Consider the following 22,709-nt stretch of genomic DNA (forward strand, 5'->3'; position numbering starts at 1 on the left):
TTCACACTGTTGTAAATAATTCTGTTTGTAATTGCTAGATTCTTTTTATGACAAAAAGTACATAATATGCATCCTTATTTAAAACTTAGGCAAGTGCAATACCTGGTCAGATGAAAACTGATCCAATCTAGTCAGTGCAAATACAGATAAATATAAGTGCTACAACGGAGTAGAATTAATTCAATTTTTATTTTTTAATTATATTTAAAGAATATATCACACAAGTGTTACATAATGTTTAAAATTGTTAATCTGAGTTAAAATATTTTAACTCAAATTAGTCCTGCTATTTATTGGGAGAACAAGGTATAGATATGCACATTTGTTAAGCAATTAATGCAGTAAGGATCAGTTTTTCAGAAATATTCAAGCAAAAGGTGCAGGTGTTTTAACTTTTACATTAAAGATCTTTAAAAAACCTACATATCAAGCCAATATCTTAAGATACATACTTTTGAAAATATCAGCCTTCAGCTGATTTTGAAAATAAAATTTCATTCTCTCACTTTGATTTCTTAAAATTTAATTTTTTTTTTTGACTTGATGGAAAAAAGGAGCTTTTCCTTTTGTTTTGAATCCAAGCTATGTTTTAACATGTGAATTAAAGCCCAAAAGAAAATATTCCCACCTGTTTTTTTTTGCAAAAGAATATGAAATAAACACACTGGAGTAAGTGTTGAAATGTATATAATGATATGGACTGAACAGGCAATTTTTTACTTAATGGATAACTGTGCTGTGATGTATATATTTGTAGTGACTTTAGGAGTTAGACGCACTTCGCATTTTTCTTGTGAATAAATAAGGCATCTCTATCCCTTTTTTAGTATAAATTTTAGACAAAATTGTAGATGTTATGCTCTTACATGGATTAATAGAAACATAGAAACTTAAGATTGTTTAACTTCAGATTAAATGTGAAATGGGTTGAATAGTCCTTGAAGAACAGAAAAGTTCAATCATCCTTTAAATATAAAAGGATATCCTAAGTATTTTCAGAAACTTCATGCCGTCACTTTTAGCACCAGAAGACCTTGATGAGATGATGTATACTCCAAATACTGCAAAGCTTTAGTCAGCATGCTAAAAAACTAGCTACAGGAAATATAGTAGATTTAAAGCAATCTCTGTTAGGAATTGCTGTGAGCACTCATAGTGAGCTCATTTAAAGTGAGGCTTAAATCAAGGCTTGACTTTGGGAGCTGACTTGTCCATGGGTACTTGGCTGCCTGCAGCACTTACCTGATTGAATTAGCATCTCTGGATTTATGCTTTCCCCAGGTCTCCAAAATTTGGCACAGGAAGGATTGTAATCTTCTTTAACTCTCTAATCTTCTGCAACAGAAAAACAGAGAACTGAGTGGTTGTAAATAAAACACACTTCTAACTGATGAAGTTTTGCTTAATATTAGCTTTTTGCCAGATTTCTTCAACTGTGTATTTTCCATAAATGAAATCTGGTGGTTCAGTGAGCCACTAAAGCCAAGAGCTGACTCATCCTGAAGATGAGTTTCATCAAATCCTATAGTTACACCTTCCCCATAACCAGCAGTCACTGGGGCATTTGAGTTGTTCAGTAGCTACAATGAAATGGTGGTAGCTGCTGGGATTTACTTTAAGGGTTTGGACAGTCAGTTTCCACATTCCCTGCTTTGCCTTTGTTCCAGGGTGGGAAGCAGTCATTTCAAAGTACAGGGAAACCTGGGGGCTTTCGTGTCATTACTCTATAAACAATCCTTTTGGGTCAAAACTATGCTGGTTTTGTACTGTTCACTGTTGCTCCAGGTAAATAGGCAATACTGGTTCCATTAGGAGTAAAGTGATTTTTCATCTATTTGGACATTCTCTAAGAATCTTTAAAAATCATATCTGAGTTGCTAAACTGTTAATTTCAAAAATGCCTTCTAAAACTTCGACATCCTTCAGTTCTTTGTCACGATATATGTCAGAAAGATGTGGGTAATTTTCAATGTTAAGTATCTGCTTTGCTCTTAACACACAAGTGCTTCAGTTTTCCCAAGATGCTGGTAGTTCTTTTGTGTGCCCTATTTGGCAATTCACACATCAGAGTTGCTACTGTAGAAACAAAAAGTCCCTTGGTCTAGAAACTGAAAGAGAATTTCTTACTTCTGGATTTGAAAAACGCTTTTTCTGTTTTCTTCCTCAGCTAGATTATATTTGCTATCTACTGTTGGCAACTAAACCCTGTAAAACGATATGTCCCTTTTTTGTATGTATTTGAGCCACTCCTTGGAACTTGTGTTTTGATGTAAACTAAATGTAAAATGAACATTCTCCATGCTGTTTTTAATTGAGATAAAGTATTACTGTGTTCATCAGGGACATTAACATTTTTGGTGCTTAATTTCTGCTTCTGTCTGCATTGGTTACAAAACCATTTAGAAATCTGGTAGGGTTTATGTGATGGGCTAAAATGGAAGATCATTAAAGCAGAAGCTTTACTTCTACAATTGTAAAGCTGGGTGCTCTGAAATAGTAGTAGCATCATGTTTTCCAGGAGACCTTTTTTATGGGTGACTATCTCATCGGTAAGGCTCTCTTAGAAGGCTTGAACAAGGTCAGCAGCATGTTTATCCATTTCAGTCTTCTGATTTCTTAACTTGAAATAATAAAGCTTACTTCATTTTAATTTCTCAGGCTGCACCACAGGGAATAGTAATCCTGTATAACTCTAAAATACCCTCCTGCCATTTTAAGGTATTTCCCTTTATGTAGCAAGGTGAGTTGGAAACAAAAGCAGCAAAATTTAAATTACTGTTTAAATACTAAGGTCAATATTTTGGGTTTGGTTGGTTGTGTCAGAGCTGTGAACTCCTTTGTTACCGCCACATGGAAAACTTTCCTAGTTTTAGTTGTTCCTCTATTGTGATGGAAAGCTTTTTGTTGTTTTTGTATTTCATGATGACTCTCCTGTTTCATGATGATCTCTACTGTTAGGAGCAGACATGGAAACCAAAAGTGTAGGAGCTGTAGTGGTGCCTTAGTTAGCAGATGATTTCTGTGACATCAGGTAATCCTGTCCTGTGGCTTTTCCAGCTGTACAGGAGAGACACTTCTTGCAGAGTGCTGTATTTTATCTACAGAGTGCTTTTGTGATATGTCCTCTGAAAACTGTAGATTTCAAATTATCAAAATTGCAGCCTAGGAATTCTGTGAAATTGTTGGAGCGAATGCACAAATGTGTATTTAGATGAACTAGAAGCACTGTATTAGTTATTTTTGCCAGTGTTTTATTCTATGAAACCAAGTAGCCCAATGACTTCATTGTTGTTCCTCTCCAGCACCTGGCTCCTGTGCAGGATGGTATCACCCTTGAACCACTTGTGAGCACACAAAGTGGGAGAATAATCTAAAGTGCTTTACATAACTCATACGTAAAAGCGCTAAATAAAAGTTGGGTCCCTCTATAATTCAACAGGCATCTACATAAAGCAAATACAATAAGCAGCTGTTTGTTTTAAAAAGAAAGAAGGAAAAAGATGAATCATGTTCATCTGATTATACTGAAGAGTCTACGAGAATTCTGTCCCCAGTCCTTCATGGACTTTTTTTTAATTGCTTCTGAGTAGGAGGCTGATTTAAATAAAGATACACAGGCTGAGAATTGTCTTCTGAAGTTTCCTTGCTGTTCAGCAGTGTGCTTTTTGCTCCCCCCCATCCCATTCACCTCTGACTTGGATGTGAGATGTCTTTCCATAATAGATCCTGTGAGCAGCTTCTCAAGTGTGGTGAGGAGCCTTTGGTCTATTATTTGTGTTGTGCTGTATGGCCCTGCCATGTGTGGGGTGGCTGTGGCAAAGCAAGGACTGTGAGTGAAGTCAGGGCTGTTTCCACGCTTGCAAGTTGCAGAAGGAGTTAAGCAAAACAAAAACCAAACCCTGAACAAAAGCCTACCTAGAAATAATAATTAAGTAGGAATGCTTTGTATTATAAGTTAAAAATGCTTTATTTTTCTCTTTAAGATCTTCTTGAAGCAGTATTGTCTTGATGTAATGCTTTAGTTATATGTACATAAAGGTATAAATCTAAGAGACTGTGGTTATTTTCTTTTTGTTTATTATTCTAGGTCTTTCATGGTGAGAGCTCTTTCTTCCCTTTAGGGAACAGTAATTTTAAATACTTTGCCAAATCTTCCTGTAGTGGAAAAAAAATTAATTTGTGGCTGTAGGCTGTATCATCTTAATGGCTGCTCTGCTGCCCTGCACTGTCTAAATTGTTTTACTCTATATCTGATAATAAAGCCTTTTAGATTAACACTTAACAGATTTTAATTAATCTACATGCATTTTTAAATATCTTTATTGCATTCATTCAGAATATATAAAACATATGTATATGGAAATAGATTTCAATTGCAATAATCTTAAAGGACTTACTGTGTTGCCAGTACTGTTGGGAGAAGAGATGTAGAGTTAGATTTCCTGCAAAGAAAAAAACCCACATTATCATAAAATACAGCATATATCATTGATTATGCAGTCTGCTCTGAACTCATAACTGAATTGTAGTATGGAGTAGGAGTGTGTGACACTGGCATTACAGTTTTATCACATTGTCACTGTAGCTGTTGTTTTTCTGTCTTGCTATGATGGAAAGAAAACAAGCTGGAAAAGTCTGATTTAGGTAGTAGTACTACTGGAAAGTATATCATCATACTGAAGAAATGGTTATCAAAGGTTTCTGAAGCAAGGATAGCAGGCACTCCAATACATCATCCACTTCCCTTTAATGGTTCCAATGCTCCATCCTCCCTGGGCAAAAAACTCTGCCCAGAATTGTGCCTTGGAGTAGCTGTGAACTGGAGTGGGTCCCTTCAAGCCCTGCCTGTGACCTCAGTTTTAGTGCTGTAGTGAAATAGTGGGCCTTGAGAAGTAGCAATAATGCCCATATTAGAAATGGGCATTTTCAAAGTGATTAGGGACAGAAGCAAAGCTTTGGGTTAGCCAGATGGACATTTTCTCCTTTCTGCCCCTAAGTTACCTGTTGCTGTGTGTGTACAGAGAGGCACCATTGGCAGAGCTGGGTGAGGCAAGGCAGGATTGTAGGGTCTCAAAATTTTTATCAGTGTCTTAGAGGCTTCTTTCCCTGATAAAATCATCTCTGAATCTTCCCAGGCAGGCTTTGGGAGGTTTGCCTCGACCTGTAATCCCTGCTGGACTGAGCTGATTTGGCAGAGCCACACAGTGACTTTCTGTCTTCATAGTTAATCTGTAAGGCAGAATAATTCTGTGAAGAACTGACTTGATTTTCTTTTGATTTCTTTATAATTTTAAATGAAACTTGAAGCTGCTTCCAGAACTGAAAATCAGTTCTTTTCCTTGCTGTTTAAAGTCATTATTTCTAAGTATTTCTCAACTGAAAAATCTTACACGTGGTTGACATATGTGGCCACACAAGTGGTTTATAGTTGAATATTCTGCCTTTGTATTTGACAAAGATTGAGGGGGTGTTGTTTGCTCAAATCCAATTTATTGTAAATCATTTCTCAGTTATGCCTCTTAGAGAATTAAGAAGGAAGCATCAAGGTGGCACTGCTGTGGCTACTCCTGCATCTGGGGATTTTCATATGGCACATACAGAGAGAGACCAGTCTTTACGACTTGAGATCTGAGTTTTGGGTTGGCACAATAACCTAATTTTTAACTAAAAAATTTATACTTTATTTTTATTCTTGTCAGTGAACTGAAGGCTGAAACAGCTGGATTTCCTGCAGATGACTTAAATGTTTTTTGGGTTTCAGTATTACTTTTCATTCTAACTACCATAAATGTGAAAATTGTTCTGGCAGTGCAAATAGGTGCAAGTTCCGTTTCCCACTTACTGGTTTGAAGTATGAATTTGTCATCTGCTTTGTTATGGCAAGATCTTTAACTTGGGAAACAAAGTGTGATTTCTAAACCAAAAAGTTCTGAACTATCCAGCAACAGAAGTGAGAGGAAACGTCAAGTTATTTCCCAAGTGTAGAAGATCTGTGCCCCTGAAGGCCTATGTATAAGCTCTATTTTAGCTTCCTAAATTCCTCTCAGCTACATTGTTTTGAAAGTGCCTGCTTTAGTAACTCAGCTGTCAGGGAGGGAATGACAAGGCACTGGAAGTGGTCACCTTTCCAGCTGGCGTTGTGCTCCCGGAAGAGTCTGTGCATCTGTCCCTTGACAGACAAACCTGTCTCATACAAAATGTTTGAAGCTCTGGCAAGCTCAAATGTAAAGAATGTAGCCTTAAATGTAGTGCAGGTTCACCAATCTGAATAAATAACTGGAAAAGTTGTTCTGCATGTACTGGTCTGGGTGGATGTTCATGCACGGCTCTCATGAGATCCATTGAAGGCAGTGAAATGAATCCTCAGAAGAGGAGTGAATAGGATTTCACTCCCTAGCACAGGAAGTGCTATCCAAAATTGCAGAGTGTATGACAGAGCAGGTCTTTGCTACTTGTTCCAATAACAGCAGAAGTATCAACAAAGCATTCGCTTTACATGAAATGTAGAGGTTTTGTGTCTGATAAGAAAATTTTTATGCTTTTGAAGAAAAGTAAGTGCTATCTCAACTACAGGATGGTCTGTATGTCTCACAAAGACTTTATCTGCCTGTGGGGGCTAAATGCTCAAATATTATGCAGCTTTGCATAGAGTTCAAGGGCCTTGGCCATGGCAAAATGTATTTTGTGGAACAATATTATTTTGGGAGGCATTAAAATTTGCATAGGCAATGGGGGTGTTTGTACTGGCAAACTTTTCTTGTTCCTCATTCTCTCCACACCCCTTGCTTACTGCTCACCCATCCACTGCTTATGGCATTGCTACAGCTAGAAAAACTTTTGCTTTCTGAGGCTGTCACCTGCATAACAAAGTGATCGAGTTGTATCATTTCTGAGCCTTCAAAAGTGTTAACAGATGTGCCTGTTCTTGAAAGCCAAAGAAGGTGCTGCATGAGGAGAAAGTTAAACGAGCTGTAGAAGCTGCAGAATCTGAGACCAAATGTAGATGGTAGGATAAAAGCCTGAGTTTCTTTTTATCTTAAAGCATCTTAAAACAGAAATCTGTTTTTTATGTTCCAAAGCTATTTGAACATCTATGTGGGTAGATGTGGAAGGAAGCTTGATCAGCATGATATGTGCTGATAGAGCTGTAGTATTGGAAATACGTTAATGGGTATGTGTCACACTTTAATAACTTTCACTGATGCATTCATGCTTAGCATTTGCTCAAGGGCAGAGTTGTGCTGAAAATCTCACATAGGAAAGGTGTGATTTCAGAATTCTCTTCAAATTACATCGATATTTGTGAGCTTTAGGTTGCAGATTAAGAAATACTTCCCCTGGAGAGTGGTGCAGTGCTGGAGAGGTGTGCAGGCTTCTCCCAGGGAGATTTCCAGGTCAGCCCCAACCTAGAACTGCAAATAGCTCCCGTTGAAGGGGTGTGTTGGACTGGCTGACCTTCAGAGAGGTCCTTTCCAACCACTGTTTGAATGAGTCTGAAAAGATGTTACCAACGGATTTTTTTTTTTTTCAGGTTAATCTTGTAAGAGAAAACTTGCCTTGAAGTACCTGTTTTACTGGGGCACTGTGAAATACATAATAAGTAAATTTGGTTATTTATAAAATAGTGGAGAAAGTATGGTTTCACTTCATGAAGATGAAAGATCAAATGGCTTTTCATTAGGACTGGCTGTACTGTGACTTGCAAGTAACTAATCTTCAGGAGTCCTAAAATTAACTTCCATAGATTTCTGACAGGGGTTGCTCAATTTAGGGTAGTTACAGGAGTTTGTCTTTCAGGTTATCTGAGCACAGATAACCTAAAACATGTTGAAGGTAAGAGTGACACACAGGTCTTGCACAAATAGTTTAAAGAAAAATGGAATCTATTGTGAAATAAGCCACAGGAAGGTGTTGACGTAATATTTGCCTTTTCTTTGCATTAGTCATGGTTTAAAATATTTGGAAAATGCTGTTGGTTGTTATGATATGAGTTGGCCGTCAGCTTTCCAGCATATCAAAATATTAATTTTATCTTGAGGTCAGGATTAATAATTTTTGTCTCTCTCCCCTTTTTTTTTTTAACCATCCTACAACAGGTATGTTGCATGAAGTGTTACAGCTGCCTGCATGTAAACAAAGTTCTGTCAGTCAGAGCTGTCAATCCAGGTCCAAAATGTCTGCCCTACTGCTTCTACATGAAAAAGGAATCTCAGCAGGAGGCTGAAGAATGAAAAGTATAATGGGAAGGCTTTCTGTGCAACAGCATGGGAAGAAGCAGTATTTTTGCCACATTTCTGTTGTACTTCTGTGGTGCCCATTCATGGTCACTACAGAAGTGATTTCCATATGTAAGGGAGGGGCCCTAAAGTTGTAATCTGTACCCTTAGCAGCCTTTATGAAGCTGCTTTTCCCCTTTCTAGGCAAGATGAAATAAGGGAAACTTACTTGTACAAATCACAGCCAAAGCCATTTGATACTGAAGTTGTAGACAACTATGTTGTTCTGATCACTGCATGCTTTAAGGCACAATTTTGCTCTAATACTCTGAATTCATATATATATATATATATATGTGTGTGTGTGTATATATATATATACACACATATATATTGCCTGATATATACAGGTACTGTCAGAAACATACGTAAGTGCATTTATAGTACATATTTTGGTGCATAAGAAAAAGTGAGCTCTATTTACTGGTAAAATACGCTTTTTGTAAAAAATAAAGATACTTTTAATCTCCAGTTTCACCATAATGTTTAAAGGAGCCTTTCTTCTAAGAAAATGTTCCTTCCTCGAAAATCGAAAGCTTTCACAGTAGGCCTTGATCCTTACTGTAAAATGCAAGGAGGAGGAAAGTGTTCACACCAAAATGCTAATAATGTTCCCTTTGTTATTGCCTTTGTGTTGCATATTAAGTGGATCCTTGCCTATCAGTCCAAGATCTGCAGCTCTGTAGGCATCTACCTTCCCATAATACAGTCATCTTTGGACCATGTGGTGGACTATACTTTTTTTTATCTTGAGAAGAATCCTGTTTGTCCTTTTGGTAAAGTATCTGCCCTAAATGTGGTGGAGCACTCCATTAAACTAAAAGCCTGTGTTTGTTGTAGATGCACTGTTAACACACCATTTCTATATTGTTAAATTGTGCAAAGTAGAAGAGACAGTGCTATGCTTGCCTTATTTTATGAGCAATAACTACTCTTCCAATGCTTAATGATTACATTATAGTGGTTTAATAAATTAAATACTTGTGTTGTATTCCAGTCTCTTTAACCTCTTCAGGGAAAAAAACAACCCAAAAGCAATTAAAATCTAATGTTAACAAAGATGTGTACCTTTTAGGCAGGGAAAAAAAACCCAAACAAAAAATCTTTCCTAACATATTATGCTGGACTTGTGCATTTTTTTTATAGTCCTTTTGAAAACATGATGAGAAGGTCAATAGTCCTGTATGGGTCTTGAAATTATTTGTAATCGCTGAATGCTAGGCCTTCTAGATTTTTATTTTAACTCTGCTTATTTTTATTTATACTTTCTATGTCCATTCAGTGGGTAGATGTCATTGCAGTGAGCTTCTGGGCATTCTGCCAAGTCTTCATTATTGTCAGGATGCTGGATCAAGTACAAAGAAAAATGCTTGCCTGTGTTTCCTTGTAAAATTCTACAAGTAGCAATACAGCCTCTGAAGTAAGACCACCCTTATTAAAGTAAGAGCAGAAAGATGAAAACAGTCACTTTCACTGACAATCAGTACAAGTAGTTATGATGTAGGGTTCATAGGGTTCACTTCGACACATAAGAACTGCAAAGCCCACAAATTAATCATAAAGTCTGAGCTAGAGATGTAGGCTTCTGGCAGCTAAAGGTGTCTGTGTTTAATATTGTAAAATTGTGTAACAACATAACTGTTAAGCAAAAATAAGCCTTTTCTGAAGTAGTAAAACCAAAGAAAAGTGGATTGAAATTACAGAAGCTCACCATATAATTGCTTCTCTTTGAATTGATCCTGTAGTTATTATGGTATGTTTGGCAGAGACTTGTTCCTATGCACTGCAGTGTATTTCCACAAACGTTCTTTTTTTTTTTTTTTTTTGTGGGGTTTTGTTTTTTTTTTTGTGGTTTTTTTTTTTGTTGTTTTGGTTTGGTTTTGTTTGGTTTTTTTAAGACTTACAGTTTGTGTTTTTTATAGTTGTGTTTATATTGCAACTTGATATTAATTTGATTCAAATGTAATGAGATATAGGAACATAGGACTAGACATTATTTTGTCATAGAGTATATTATGGTCAGGCTGATTGTTCATTTCTCCGGTTAATTTCTGTGTAAATGTCACTTCTCTGTATTGAAAAAAAATGCAAAATATAGATAATTGCTTGAGAACTGGCTTGAGGTCAAGTGAGTGCCACACACCTCCTTGTACTTTTATTTTTTGTTGCTATATACATTGGATTGGAAAGAACAAAGCAAGGGAGCTGCACTATTTTTACTCTGTGTTCTAGGGAAGGTGTTTGTAAATTAATCTGACTGGAGACTCTTAAGCTTTGATAAGAATTGAAAAGAACTCTGTGCATGCTTCGAAGTCCTTGCTAGGCAAGATTATTTTCTATTGTAAATTACAGACATTTTATGTGAATCTGAGAACAGCCATGCTGTGTCTGCTCAGAGAATACACAGTGTTTAAGCCTCTGACACTTAACATAAAAAAACAAAGTGGTTTTGGTTTTGCTGTAGGAAAATAAAATATAGAAGAAGGGGATTTAAACTTATTTGTTTGTTTTCATGTAATTGCTTCTTTTTACTCATTTCCTCTTTTTTTCTTCCAAGTTTGTGCTGAAGCTTTCAACCCAGATGAAGAGGAAGAAGATACAGAACAAAGGGTAAGAATGGGTGAAGTGCACTGTGTATGATCCTCTCTACAGTCAGACAGATGTCAGCGTGCCTGTGTGTCACCTTTTCCTCACCACTTGTGCATTTTGTTCTGGGAGTCTGTGGAATGCTGACGTTGACAAAGTGACATTGCTTTGAAATTTAGGGCCACTTTGTCTCACGTGCTTTTTTAGTCACTATAGCTTTAATACAATTATACTTCAAAGGACTCAAGCCCTGTGCTTAAGTAGACCTTCTTTAAAATTTTGGATGTTTTCCTTTCTCGATTATCTTAAAGGCTTGTTGAGGCAATTCTCAAATCATCAGTACTGTTGTGAGGAATTAATTAAGCTTTACCACAGCTGTTTCTTCATGAGTGCTTAAAATTCCTCACATGCTTTTTTACTGCCTTTCTTGTCAAAGCAGTTCTGCCTGTAGGAGAAATACTTCGCTGAAATATTTTGAAACTGTGGCCACCTTTTGTTCTGTCATTTTTGTAAGGTGAGAATTTTTAGGAATTGCAAGTCCAGATACTGTAATTGCATTTCTCTAGAGCTGCTTTATGTGAGCATATCTTGCATCCTAGCTGGTGAGAGTCAATGTTTTCTTTCTGGGCTTCTGGTGTTCCATTTCCAGATTCCACCTCAAGAATGCTTACACTTCTGCCATGAAAATCAAAGTCTTGTTTAATTTCTCTTAAATAATGAAGATACTTCATAAATAAGATACTATAAAAAGGAAAAAGTCTATGAATGCATCTGATCATCCAAGTGTTTGTAACCCTGCATACATTTATTCTATCAAAAGTCTTAATTTTCCTGACTGCTGATTCAGTATTCAATTCTCTTTTAAAACAAGATATGCTCAGCTTTGGACAATGAATTTTTAGAAATGCCTAGTAATGCAGCTGGGTTTTTTGAATCCTTGTTATTCCAGAAACACAGTTCATGTGATGAATGTGTGGTAATTAATATTTTTATGTTTTCATAATTAGCTCCCAGCAAGCACACACACAAACATTTTAATGACACTGTTGGTTCCTTTAACCTGATGAAGTATTTATAATTGGAAAGATGTAATAATAATAAAAAAACACCTCTCTCAAACAGCAACTCTTTCATTAAGTAAAAATAAAAATTAAAAAATGCTTGGAAAAAAAATATGCTGCTTGGATAACTTCTGTTTTTAGATGAACAGAGATACTGATGTATCAAATCTTATAAACTACGTGTATGCCAACAATAAGTATAATGGGACTAAAATAGCCAGAGTTTAGGAAGGAAAATGTTGACTTTTTCCTCTGTTCCAAATGCTCAAGCCTTGCCTGCGTCTGTGGCTGGGTGAGAAGGGAAGGGAAAGGAAAAAGAATCTTCTTCTTCCCTGTCTTTCTTGACTGTAACTTTGCATGTGTTATCTGTCAGCAGACTGTATTTCTGATGTCTCTTTCTTTCTGCCTTGCCTTCTATGTTTATATATAAAAACTGTTTATGAGAACAGCAAAAAAGTATGTATACTTGAACATTATTGGGTTTTTTTATTTTTTTGCTCTGAAGTGAAGGTTCAGTCTGTAATTGTATTTCTTTATTGTTGTAACAGTTTTGTTTTACTTTGTCTTAAAGGTAGTTCATCCAAAAACTGATGAACAGCGATGCAGACTGCAGGAAGCATGTAAAGATATCCTGCTTTTCAAAAACCTAGATCAGGTAATATAATTTTAAGGAAATCTTAAATGGAGCTGATGGCTTGTAGGTACAGGTAATAGCTTGATCAGACACTTGTTTGCATTGTGATAGTTCAGGAATTATTAGTTATATACAGGCTGGATAGGAGCCTATGTTTGGGTATCAGCAATCAAAGAACAATATAAACAAATGTCAAATTGTCAGTTACCATGATTTTCAGATCCTCCTCTGTGCAAATTCAATTTTTTTGTGTTAAAGTTGGGTGGGTTTGGTGTGTTTGGTTTTTTGTTGTTGTTTGTTTGATTTGGATGTTTTAATTCTTTTGGTCATCTTTCAGCATTTGCTGTTGGGTAGCATTGCACATTTCCTTTTCCTTATGAAACAGTTCATAATTTTATGAGCTATATAAAAAGGAAATTATTTAGACAATTGTGATATTGAAGGCAGTCTACATTTGTATGACTTCAGATTGCCACACCTTTTTCTTAAATGTCAACATCAGTATGTTTTCTGTAAATGAATATAAAGTAATATTTTAGGTTATTCCTAAAATGTTGTCTTATTTTTATTGGTTAAGTTGGTTATTAATTGCTTGTTGCCTCAGCATTTTAATGTTTTAGTGGTTTTAATGATGAATGTCTCCATTATTCTCACACAGTAATCTTAATTGGTATGAATTTCTTTAATGATGATCATAGCATAGTTCAGGATCAGACCTTTGGAAATCCTCTAATCCAGACTCTGAGAGGCCTCAGAACAAACACATTTCATCTCTGATTTAGTATTTCTATGAAAACACAACTGACATATCTACTGTAGTCTGGGGGAAGAGTGAAAGCTGTTAACACCAGTGATGGTAACAGCTGGAGTGAATCACTGAGCTTTGTCTGAGAAATGAAAGGATGGATGTAATAGCTTATGGTTTCAGAAATGTTCAGTTTTCCTTGAAATCCAGGAAGTATTCCCAGCTAATAATTGTTGTGTGAACCCCAAGAGCCACTGAACTGCATTCTCAAAATAATTGTTGAAAGCTTTTGATTGCAGCAGGCTTGAGGAATCAGTGTTCTGTCAAAAAGCTTCCTTGAAAGCTGTCCTTTTCATGACTGGCCTTTCACTGCTCAGGGATTCCTATTTTCATTAGGGCTGTTTACATAAGACTTTTTAAAGGGGCCTTTTGCAAATAACTTGATTATGTACAGCAAAAAATGAAACATATTTAAGAACATTGAGCAGCTGTGTGGGTCTGTACAAAATGGGGTCACCATTCACATTGAGTAGGCCAATCTTTTATCTTCCAGCAAAATCACCCAGAAACAAAAGTTAACCAGTTTGCATTCAGAGATGTTTTGGAAAACCAAATTTGAGCTGGGAAAGTGGGCCTTGAAAAATACTGCTTTCTGGGATAGGTTGTCTAAGCAGCTGAGAAATTCTTAATTACAACTGTTAAAGGCTCGAGCTTTAAAAGATAGCAGGGGGCTGAACGAGAGAACTTACACTGACTATAGTATGGTAAAGGGCACTTAACAGAGAGGGGAGAGCTTTCTCAGTAATGGGTGTAAAGGGAGTGTGGAACTTGCATGCTTTCACCCCTCCTCCAGTAATTTCTTTTTAACTCTCTCTCTGTAAAATGTGACTGGTTTGGAAGGTTGGTTGTAGAATACCCAGTAAAAGGCAGAATGCATGGCTGCTGCTTGTGCTCAGTGTATATTGTACTTTAGTAATTGTGAGGAATTCTTTTGCTTCTTAACTGCTAAAATGTGCCATGTAAAACTGCTAAATGCAAGCAAACAAACCAAATGACAATGAAACTGCTTAAAACCCTTTTAGGGGTAAATATGATTTTGTGACTCAAATGTCCTGACCAAAATCATTCCTTTCCAAAATAATTCCTTTTCCACTGGCTGTGCTGAATTTAGGCCCAGTGACTCAACAGCCCTTTTAAATGTCTTCACTTGCATGAATAGTTGCTGCAATGCTTGTTATCAAACACGAGGACCAACGTCTGGTGGATCGGTCACTTCTAGCATGGTTTGTGTTGAACTTACAGATTGAGATTGTCACAGACTTGAACCATGAGATTTTGAGCACCTCCAGTGATAAACCTGACTTCTATTTCAATATAAAGGGCTGAGGGAGTAGGTAAACTTTTTTCCTGTTAAAAGCTCTGTATGATGTATCATGTGTAGGCTCCAGTTTATTATAAATGAGTCTGTAGAATCCTATTTACAACTGAACACTCATCCTTACAAGCAAGGACCCTGAGCATGCTCAGTGCCCATATTTAACCAAGAGGCTTTTTTACACTTCAGAAATCTGGCTAAGCTTGTCTCTTTATTGACAGAAGAGCACAGTTGCTTTATTTACTTAAAATAAGTCTTTAACTGTATATCCCCCAAATAAACCATTGCTCAGTTACAGTATTTTTAAAAAGCTTTTAAAAATCTGTGTTGCTTGTTTTCTGACAGCTGTTACTTAAATGCATGCTGTGAAATCTGTGGTTAAATGGCTCTCATGCAGTGATTGTTTAGTTTAGGTATCAGGAGAATTTTTAAAGACAATGAAATAGGACTTGTGAAAAAATAGGCAGTATTTTCAATATAGTGGTGCTTACAGATGCTGCAATGGTTATTTCCAACTTAAAGGGTGTGGTAAATATTTCGGTTGTATCTAGCAGCATAAAGACATGTTTGTGTGTTCATGCAGTATATTTTTAGAAACTCAGCTGCCATCTACATCTTCAACTTTGAACATCTGGTTATTGAAAATGCAATGAAAAGTCTGTTGTTAATGGGCTTCAAAATAACAAAGATGATAAAGCAACTCAGTGTTGAGGAAAGGCCAATATGGCATTATCTCTCAGCTTTCATGGCTTCTCTGGCTGTGCTGCCTACAAAACTTTAGTCATGGCTCATCAGAGATACCTAGCTCAAGTTTGCTGTGCAGACCAGCATTATCCTATTTTCAGTATGTGCTCTCCATCTGAACCTGTCTGATCTCATGCTAGAATTGAAGGGTCTCCGAGGACACAGGCTATCTGGGGAAGTAAGTGTGTTTGTACAGGCTTTTTCAGTACAGTCCTGCTCATAACTGGGGCTCCTGGGTTATGAAAGTATAAACACGATACTAATAAATCATGGTGTGATTTCTATGCATAAATATAATGATACATGTACAGTTGACATAATCAATATGTTTCCATTGCAGTGAAGCTGTGTTAGGTTATACCCACTGAGAGCTGATTATACTCATTTGGTGCTGAAGTGGTATTTGTAGTTTGAGATAATAGATCTTCTGTAATGGAAGTGTATTACTTATATGAATAAGTTGGAAACAAGTAGGGTAGTTACTGGTGGAAACCAACATTTTATATAATCATCAGTTGTATTTACATAAAGTTAAAATAACACAATGTGTCTGAACTGCACTATCCAGATCAGAGCAGATGAACTCTCCTTTGTGCAACAATAATGCTAAGGTGGCTTTTCTGTGAAGTTTTTTGATAATTATAATTTTTTTAATACTTCTCCCCCCTTCCTATTTGTTTTATAGGAGCAGCTGTCTCAGGTCCTTGATGCCATGTTTGAGAAGAAAGTAAAACCTCAAGAACACGTGATTGACCAAGGAGATGATGGCGACAACTTCTATGTTGTTGAACGGTAAGCAGCTGCACCTTTGAAATGTAGAGTATGTTTCTTTTTCTTTTCTTAGAAATGCCAGGGAATGCTAACTGCAGGACAGCTTCTGAAGGAAAATTAACTTTTTGCAGTCATTGCCACTTACTCTGATTTTTCCATTTTTACCTTTAGGCCCCCATGGACATTTGGATCATTTTTTCAGGGACAATCAAATTTGGCCTAGGTGGACATTTCAAACCTTCTGGGTTTTAACACATTCTGTGACCCTGCTTAAAAGTTCAAATACCATATTCTTTGAGGGAAGGGTCACAGCATGACCTTGCCTATGATTTGTTCAATTTAGCTTCTGTGCCTATTAGCATGTGCATAGCTTAGAAGCAGCCATGCTACGTGCTGTGTCTAGTCCAGGATGTGTTTTTTCTGAAGAAAAGAAGGGAAAAAGCAGCAAAGAGAAACCACGTGGTAAAGGATAGGAAATTATTTTGAGGAAGGAAATAGGAAATAAAAATTCATGGTAGTGGCTACCATAGAACAACTTGGACTCTTTCCAGTTATTTTTGATCACTAGTTGTAGAAAGGCTTGTGGTGACTTCTGTTCATCAAGTAATTTGTATTTGCAGAGTTTAAGGTGCCATTTTGTGATTTCTTGCATCAAGCAAATTCACATGATAATTATGTAGATCACATATATATGTGCAACAGCCATTTAATAAATATATGTATACATGTACATTTTTTTAATATATTTTACCCTTTTGGAAGAAATTCTGGCTACAGTATTTCCACTTGGCTGCAAGTACAAATTCAGAGGACTCTGGCTCCTTCAAAGTATCAATAGGTACATCTTGTTACTCAAAATATGTCACTAATAAATATCCCTGACGATTAATTTCTTCCTGTCTGAATGAACAGTGGCTTTGTGCTGCAGATGTAACTTCTTAGCTCCTTGTCTGCATAGAAAATTAGGCTTTCCAGCACAGTCCTTTTTCCCCAAAAGACTTCTGTTTGTAGTACTTCCTCACCGGGTAACTTTAGTCATTTATCACAGAAGGCAGCACAGAAGGACAGCAGGCAGCGTAGATGCAGGAGCTGTTTAGAGCTGGGATGAAGGTGTTGGGTGGCTAAACATGAGTATGCATCACTGCTAAGGCACTTGATGAGTCTGCTGATTGAGCAGTCATCAGTCAGGGGGGGCAGCACTGGCCTCTGCCTCTTGGAACAGGATGATCCACAATCCTGCTGAGTTATCTTCTTCTGCTTTTCTGCCTTTTTTTTTTTCTTTCCTTGAGGTTTTATATTTTTTCATGTCAGTATTTTTCCTTTGAGTCCTTGAACTCTTAACGATTACCATCTCAACAATTACACTTCGGTCTGTGCTTTTATTCTTATCTTGCAGGGCTTTAGCAGATAGACTGTTTCACGGTTCAGCAACAGTTTTCTCAGTAAAGCCAAGGTCACCTAGTGCTGCCTCACCAATTTAGTCCTTGGGCCATAGGCAGCTAAATATTTGGCTGTAGGCTATGTGTCTGTAGTCGTTAGGTAATCAATGACTCCAGTAAGTCACTTTCAGGCTGAGGGATGGGAAGAAGTTGTTGCATTTCTTTTAGGTTTCTCACAGGTGGCTCTTATAGATCAAAAAACTCTAAAGATTGTTGCTTCTGGTACCTCTCAGAGAACCATTAAGTAAACACTAGACATGACAAGAATTAGTGAAAATTTTCATCAACACTAATTATTATTTAGTTTACCTAATTAGCATGCTGTTGGTTTCTCTGTCTCAGCTGTGAGTGATCAGCAGGGTGTAAAAAGTGTCTGGTAAGAATGTTGCTCAGCCTTCATGGACCCAGCTCGCTCCTTTAGCTTTAGCTTTCTGGATGACAGAGACTACATTCCTTGAACCTTCTGACACACCAGAAATCCTGGAAGATGCTCTGCTCTCAATACTAGGCCAGGTCTCTCCAATGAGTGTTCCTATACTTGTTTACCATGAGAAGTTTCACCTGCTTGCATTTTTGTTGATTTTTTTTTTTTTTTTTTCCTTACATGCCTAATGGTATTCTGGAAGATAATATCACTGCTTCTGACAAAGATCTGAAATCCCAGGGAAGATTATATGTGTGTTCAGCAGCTTAAAGCCTGAAAGGAGAATAATACAGTTCCTTCCAACAAAGATCTAAAATCCTGGGGAAAATTTTATGCGTGTTCAGTCTTCCAGGAAGGTCTTCCCTACCTGCTTTTCTGCAGGGCATGATACATTTTATAGTCTCCTAGGCTACTTCCTGAATGGTCTCTGATGTCATAGCTGAGAACTATTCAAGCCTAGTCAAGCTAAATTTTAAACTATTTTTTACGCCCCAAGTGTAAAACAGCCCTGAGAGTGTTAGAGACACTTATTTGACTTTTAAAGGGCTGACTTTCTGTGCACAGCCTGTTTCTTCAATGCAGTTGCTCTCTTGCAGTTTGATCGAGTTTTGTGTTGAGCTTTTGACTCACTTGGCTTGTGCCTGTGTCTTCATCAAGAGTTGGGGCTATTGACTGAGAAAATTCTGGGTTACTGTTCCCTTAACTTCATTACAATGTATGAGGACAGGGTGTGGAGGCCTTTAGGCCATTTCTATTTAAGCAGATTACAACTCTCTATGAACAAAGTGCAAGGAAGCTGCTGGTACTTGAACGCTTTCTTCTTGATCTGTTCAAAGATCCTGGCTGGATTTCAGCAGTTGCAGAGAGCTTTCCTGTTTGTATAGATGAGCTATAACAACAACAACAACAACAACAAAATTTTAAAAACCTTTTAGCTTGACCACTTCAATGTGAAACTAGTGTGACCAATAGGGAACCTGTAATGTTCTGCAAAACTGCAGGAGTGAGTTACCCATGCTTCCTAAACTTGAAGTTGAACTGAGTGATAAATGTTTTGGTCCTAAGAGCTCTATTAGACAAATATCTGTTGAGAAATGGTTGCGTCTGGAGATCTCTGTGCCCCTGTGTAAAGATGTGGCATGTATAACATTCCTGAGCTAGCTTTAAATTTTCCAGCTTGAGGATCAGTATGTGCTGCTCACATTAATACATTCAGTCAGGAGCTTAGGTATGTAAAGAAAGGCCCTTGCTGTGATCTTTGTGCTTCTACAACATCCCTGTTGTACAAGAGCTGGGTAGTCTGAACCCAGCATGGGCATATGCAGAACCAAGCTATGGTTGCTTATTGAGGTTGTGATGTAGACATAACCTTAAGGTGGTGTTGATACAAACCCATGGGAGCAGGTGAGCACTTGGAATGAGTTTATCCTGAAGATGCTGCAGCAATGCTGCCACTGGGAAAATGGGTCATAGAAGCTAATGGATCCAAGTCACTCTAAGAAGGCCTCACAAGGTAACAAGCATGCTGTGAAGACAAATACTGTTAGAGAATGTGAAACTACCTATCACCTGGGCCAGAACGTTCTACAACAGCAATGCCAAAATACCATGCAGGGGAAACCAAGCTGATCCTGCTCAGATCTATCAGGAGTGAAATGATTTTTTTAAGAGAGAATTGTTGTGAAAATAGTGTAGATTGAAGCAGCTTAGTCTCAGACAATTGGAGAGCTCAATAAAGCATGTTCCATCTCACCCACCAATAAGAGGATGACTTGTATAACAGCAAAAAACTGTGTCTGTGGTCTGTACTGGAATGCTGTCTAAAAAAAAAATGTCTGTTTCATTGTTTTCCAGGGGTTTGTATGATATTTTTGTAGCAAAAGACAACCTGTCACGCTGTGTGGGCCGCTATGATAATCATGGCAGTTTTGGGGAGCTGGCATTGATGTACAACACTCCTCGAGCTGCCACCATTGTTGCCACAACAGAAGGAGCCCTTTGGGGACTGGTAAGGAAAAGAAGTTGCTTTCAACTGCATAACATTTTAGACACTAAGTCACCGTGTCCTGTGCTTTTCTTGGTATGATTCCCTGGTGCTGATAGCTATTTTATCATGATTTTATCTCACCTGGCATAAGAGATCCATTGTGCAAATCTTTAAGCCTGCCTTTCTAGAACAACTTTTCAGTAAAAACTGGATTCCTAATTTTATCTGTCCCATTATTATTTTGTCTGTGCTGCAATTGTAGTTTTTGTTAGGGAAAAAAAAAACCCTGGTTTTGTTTTCATCCTGCAGAAGACAGTGGAGGTATTAACACACATTTTATATGGTGGGAAGAAAGAGTATCTAAATTATGTTCTTTATTTTCAACTTTCCTTCCTACCATTTCGCCTGCTTCAAGGGGAGTGGGAAGGTCTTAAATATCTTGAGGATGTCAGTCATTTGAAGAGCTAGGAAAACTGTTCCAAGGATTTGTTTTTCTTCAAAATAAACTGTCATGGTGTTTCTAGTCCCTCTGCATTACCCTGGAATTGGTCCTCAGGTCAGCATGACCTATGGATTCCAAGCTAGGTGATGGTGTTGCTTCGTCTTTTGTCCAGCAGTGTTGATTGTGAAGCTGTAGACATAAGTTTCCTTTTTTAGTTCTTTTCTCCGTGCTGTTTGGGTAGGGTTATTTCCACAGTGCTCTCTTACTCATCTGTGAGGGCTCACATAATAAGCAGATTGTGTGATCAACGAAGCCTTTGAAGCCAGAAGTGTTGTATGCTTTCTGTGTGTGCTGGGCTCCTTGGCAACTATTGCTGGTGGTTGACCATGTATCGTGACCTTGATTATAGGACTGATAAGCTGCTACACCCAGCATGCTCACTGCAATCTCAGCACTTGCTGGGGAATCTGACTTCCCTTTTCTTTGTGAGCTGAAAGGAAAGGTTTTGGTAAATCAACCAGGGAGTAATGTCAGAATCTAATTTCTTGAACAAGACAGAACAAAGCAGCTACCTACAAACTGAGCTCATTCATAGAAGGAAGACAGTTGTATTTTTGTTAGTCTGCTGAAGTCATTGCTAAAGCTCATGGGTTATCTGCCATTTAGGAAATGTGGATTACTCCTGCTTCATTGCAGACTTATGCCAACAAAAGCCTGGAAGGCTCAGGCACAAAGCAATAATCACACATGGGTCTCTTCTGGAGCAGAGAAATGTCCTCAGCCTTTGCTACTGAAGGTGTCTGGGGAAAACTGCATGATTGCACACATTTCCTTCCCTACTCAGCCTTTTTTGTTCAAGTGCTGCTGCTTCTCCGCCCTTACCAATATTCTCAAATGACTGAATTCTTAATTTTTTATGCTTTTACAGCTCATCGTACCATTTCTGCACCTTTCTGCTTCTCCAGAAGCATTAGTAGAGACCTCTGTCACTAAAGAATTTGTTTAAAGAAAAGAAAAATAAAACAATCCCTCACGCTTTATTATGTCTTTTTCTTTGGATAGTGGCAATACTGGTCTTCCCTTCGCTTTTTCGCCTCCTTCAACATTTATATTCCATTAATGACACCTGTATTAGGTGTTGTTTGAAGGTACAGGTATTTACAGCCTGCACCCCATAAAACTGTTCTCTTACTTGAAAATGTCTCTTCTCCTCCAAGTGTCTCAGCTGAGTTAGCAGTTGATGCTTTCTGAAACTGACATCCAGAAGAATGACTCTGAGTGGATGTTTGTGGTCTGTGTAAACTTAAAAGGTTGTTATTTTTTTTATGGTATCATTTTCCTAATCAAACTTCTGCTCTTTCCCTCCGGCTTTTTGCTTTTGCTTTTTACACTTAGGGGCTCATTGTGCTTAAGGTTCTGCAATTCTCACAGCGTTTGCAATTCAGTGCTGATGCTGACTGTGAGCATTATCCTATTGCAAGCACACAGATCCCGGCTGGGTTCAGTGCCCTTCTCCTGGGCGCGCCTGCTGTTCAGTCTCCTCTCTCTTCTACCTTTCTCATCGATGTTTGCCCGTAGCCGAGCCCTCCCTTTTCTTTTTGGACAGAACAAACCTTTGGTTCGGGTGACCCATGGTCTCTGAGATGTCCGCCGCGGCGGGCAGGGTGCTGTGCTCGGGCGGGCAGTGCCGCCCCGCGGCCGCCGGGATTGCGGGAACAGCGGCTGCGAGGGATGAGGGGGGGGCGGTGGGAATCGTGCCCGATATTTGGGCTTCCAAAGCAAAGCATCAGGAAGGTGCTTATGGTACACACGTGGCAAGCTTGCATTTAGGAAATAGTCGTAGTTAAAAGCTGCCTCTCAGCTCCTAGGAGGTTGAGGAGTGAATCGAGCCTGTTGCTCTTTGATGTTCTGTCCCCGGTCCATCTGAGACCAGTATAAAGCTCCAGCTTACTTTTGAAATCTGTGACTCCAGTGAAGAATCTGAGACTTCATCCTGCAGTTCCCTTATTTTATAAGTGTTGGAAATGCCAATTTCCAGTGGCTTCAGCAAGAAAAGCATAATTGTTTATTGTTTGTGGGAGCATGAAAGATGTATGAACAAGCAGCCGCACAAAACGCCAGAAACCTCAATCCTGAAAACCTGTACAAGTTAGACTAAAAATGGAATTCTTAAATGCCTCTCTGAGGAGCAGGTCTTACAGCTTCCTGTTTTTCAATTTGTTGTT

At 38.0% G+C, this 22,709-nt stretch overlaps 1 protein-coding gene across 1 annotated transcript in view; it reads left to right on the forward strand.

Moving 5' to 3' along the window:
* The window catches only part of PRKAR2A (protein kinase cAMP-dependent type II regulatory subunit alpha), a 60,509-nt gene that overhangs the window by 28,380 nt on the left and 9,420 nt on the right, over window positions 1-22,709 (forward strand). Inside the window, exons 3-6 of the mRNA XM_071756132.1 lie at window positions 10,834-10,886; window positions 12,495-12,578; window positions 16,107-16,213; window positions 19,910-20,063. Of these exons, the coding sequence (XP_071612233.1) occupies window positions 10,834-10,886; window positions 12,495-12,578; window positions 16,107-16,213; window positions 19,910-20,063 (398 nt within the window). The remainder of the gene's footprint in view (window positions 1-10,833; window positions 10,887-12,494; window positions 12,579-16,106; window positions 16,214-19,909; window positions 20,064-22,709) is intronic.

This window comes from Heliangelus exortis, chromosome 12, assembly GCF_036169615.1.
Source record: "Heliangelus exortis chromosome 12, bHelExo1.hap1, whole genome shotgun sequence".
NCBI lineage: Eukaryota > Metazoa > Chordata > Aves > Apodiformes > Trochilidae > Heliangelus > Heliangelus exortis.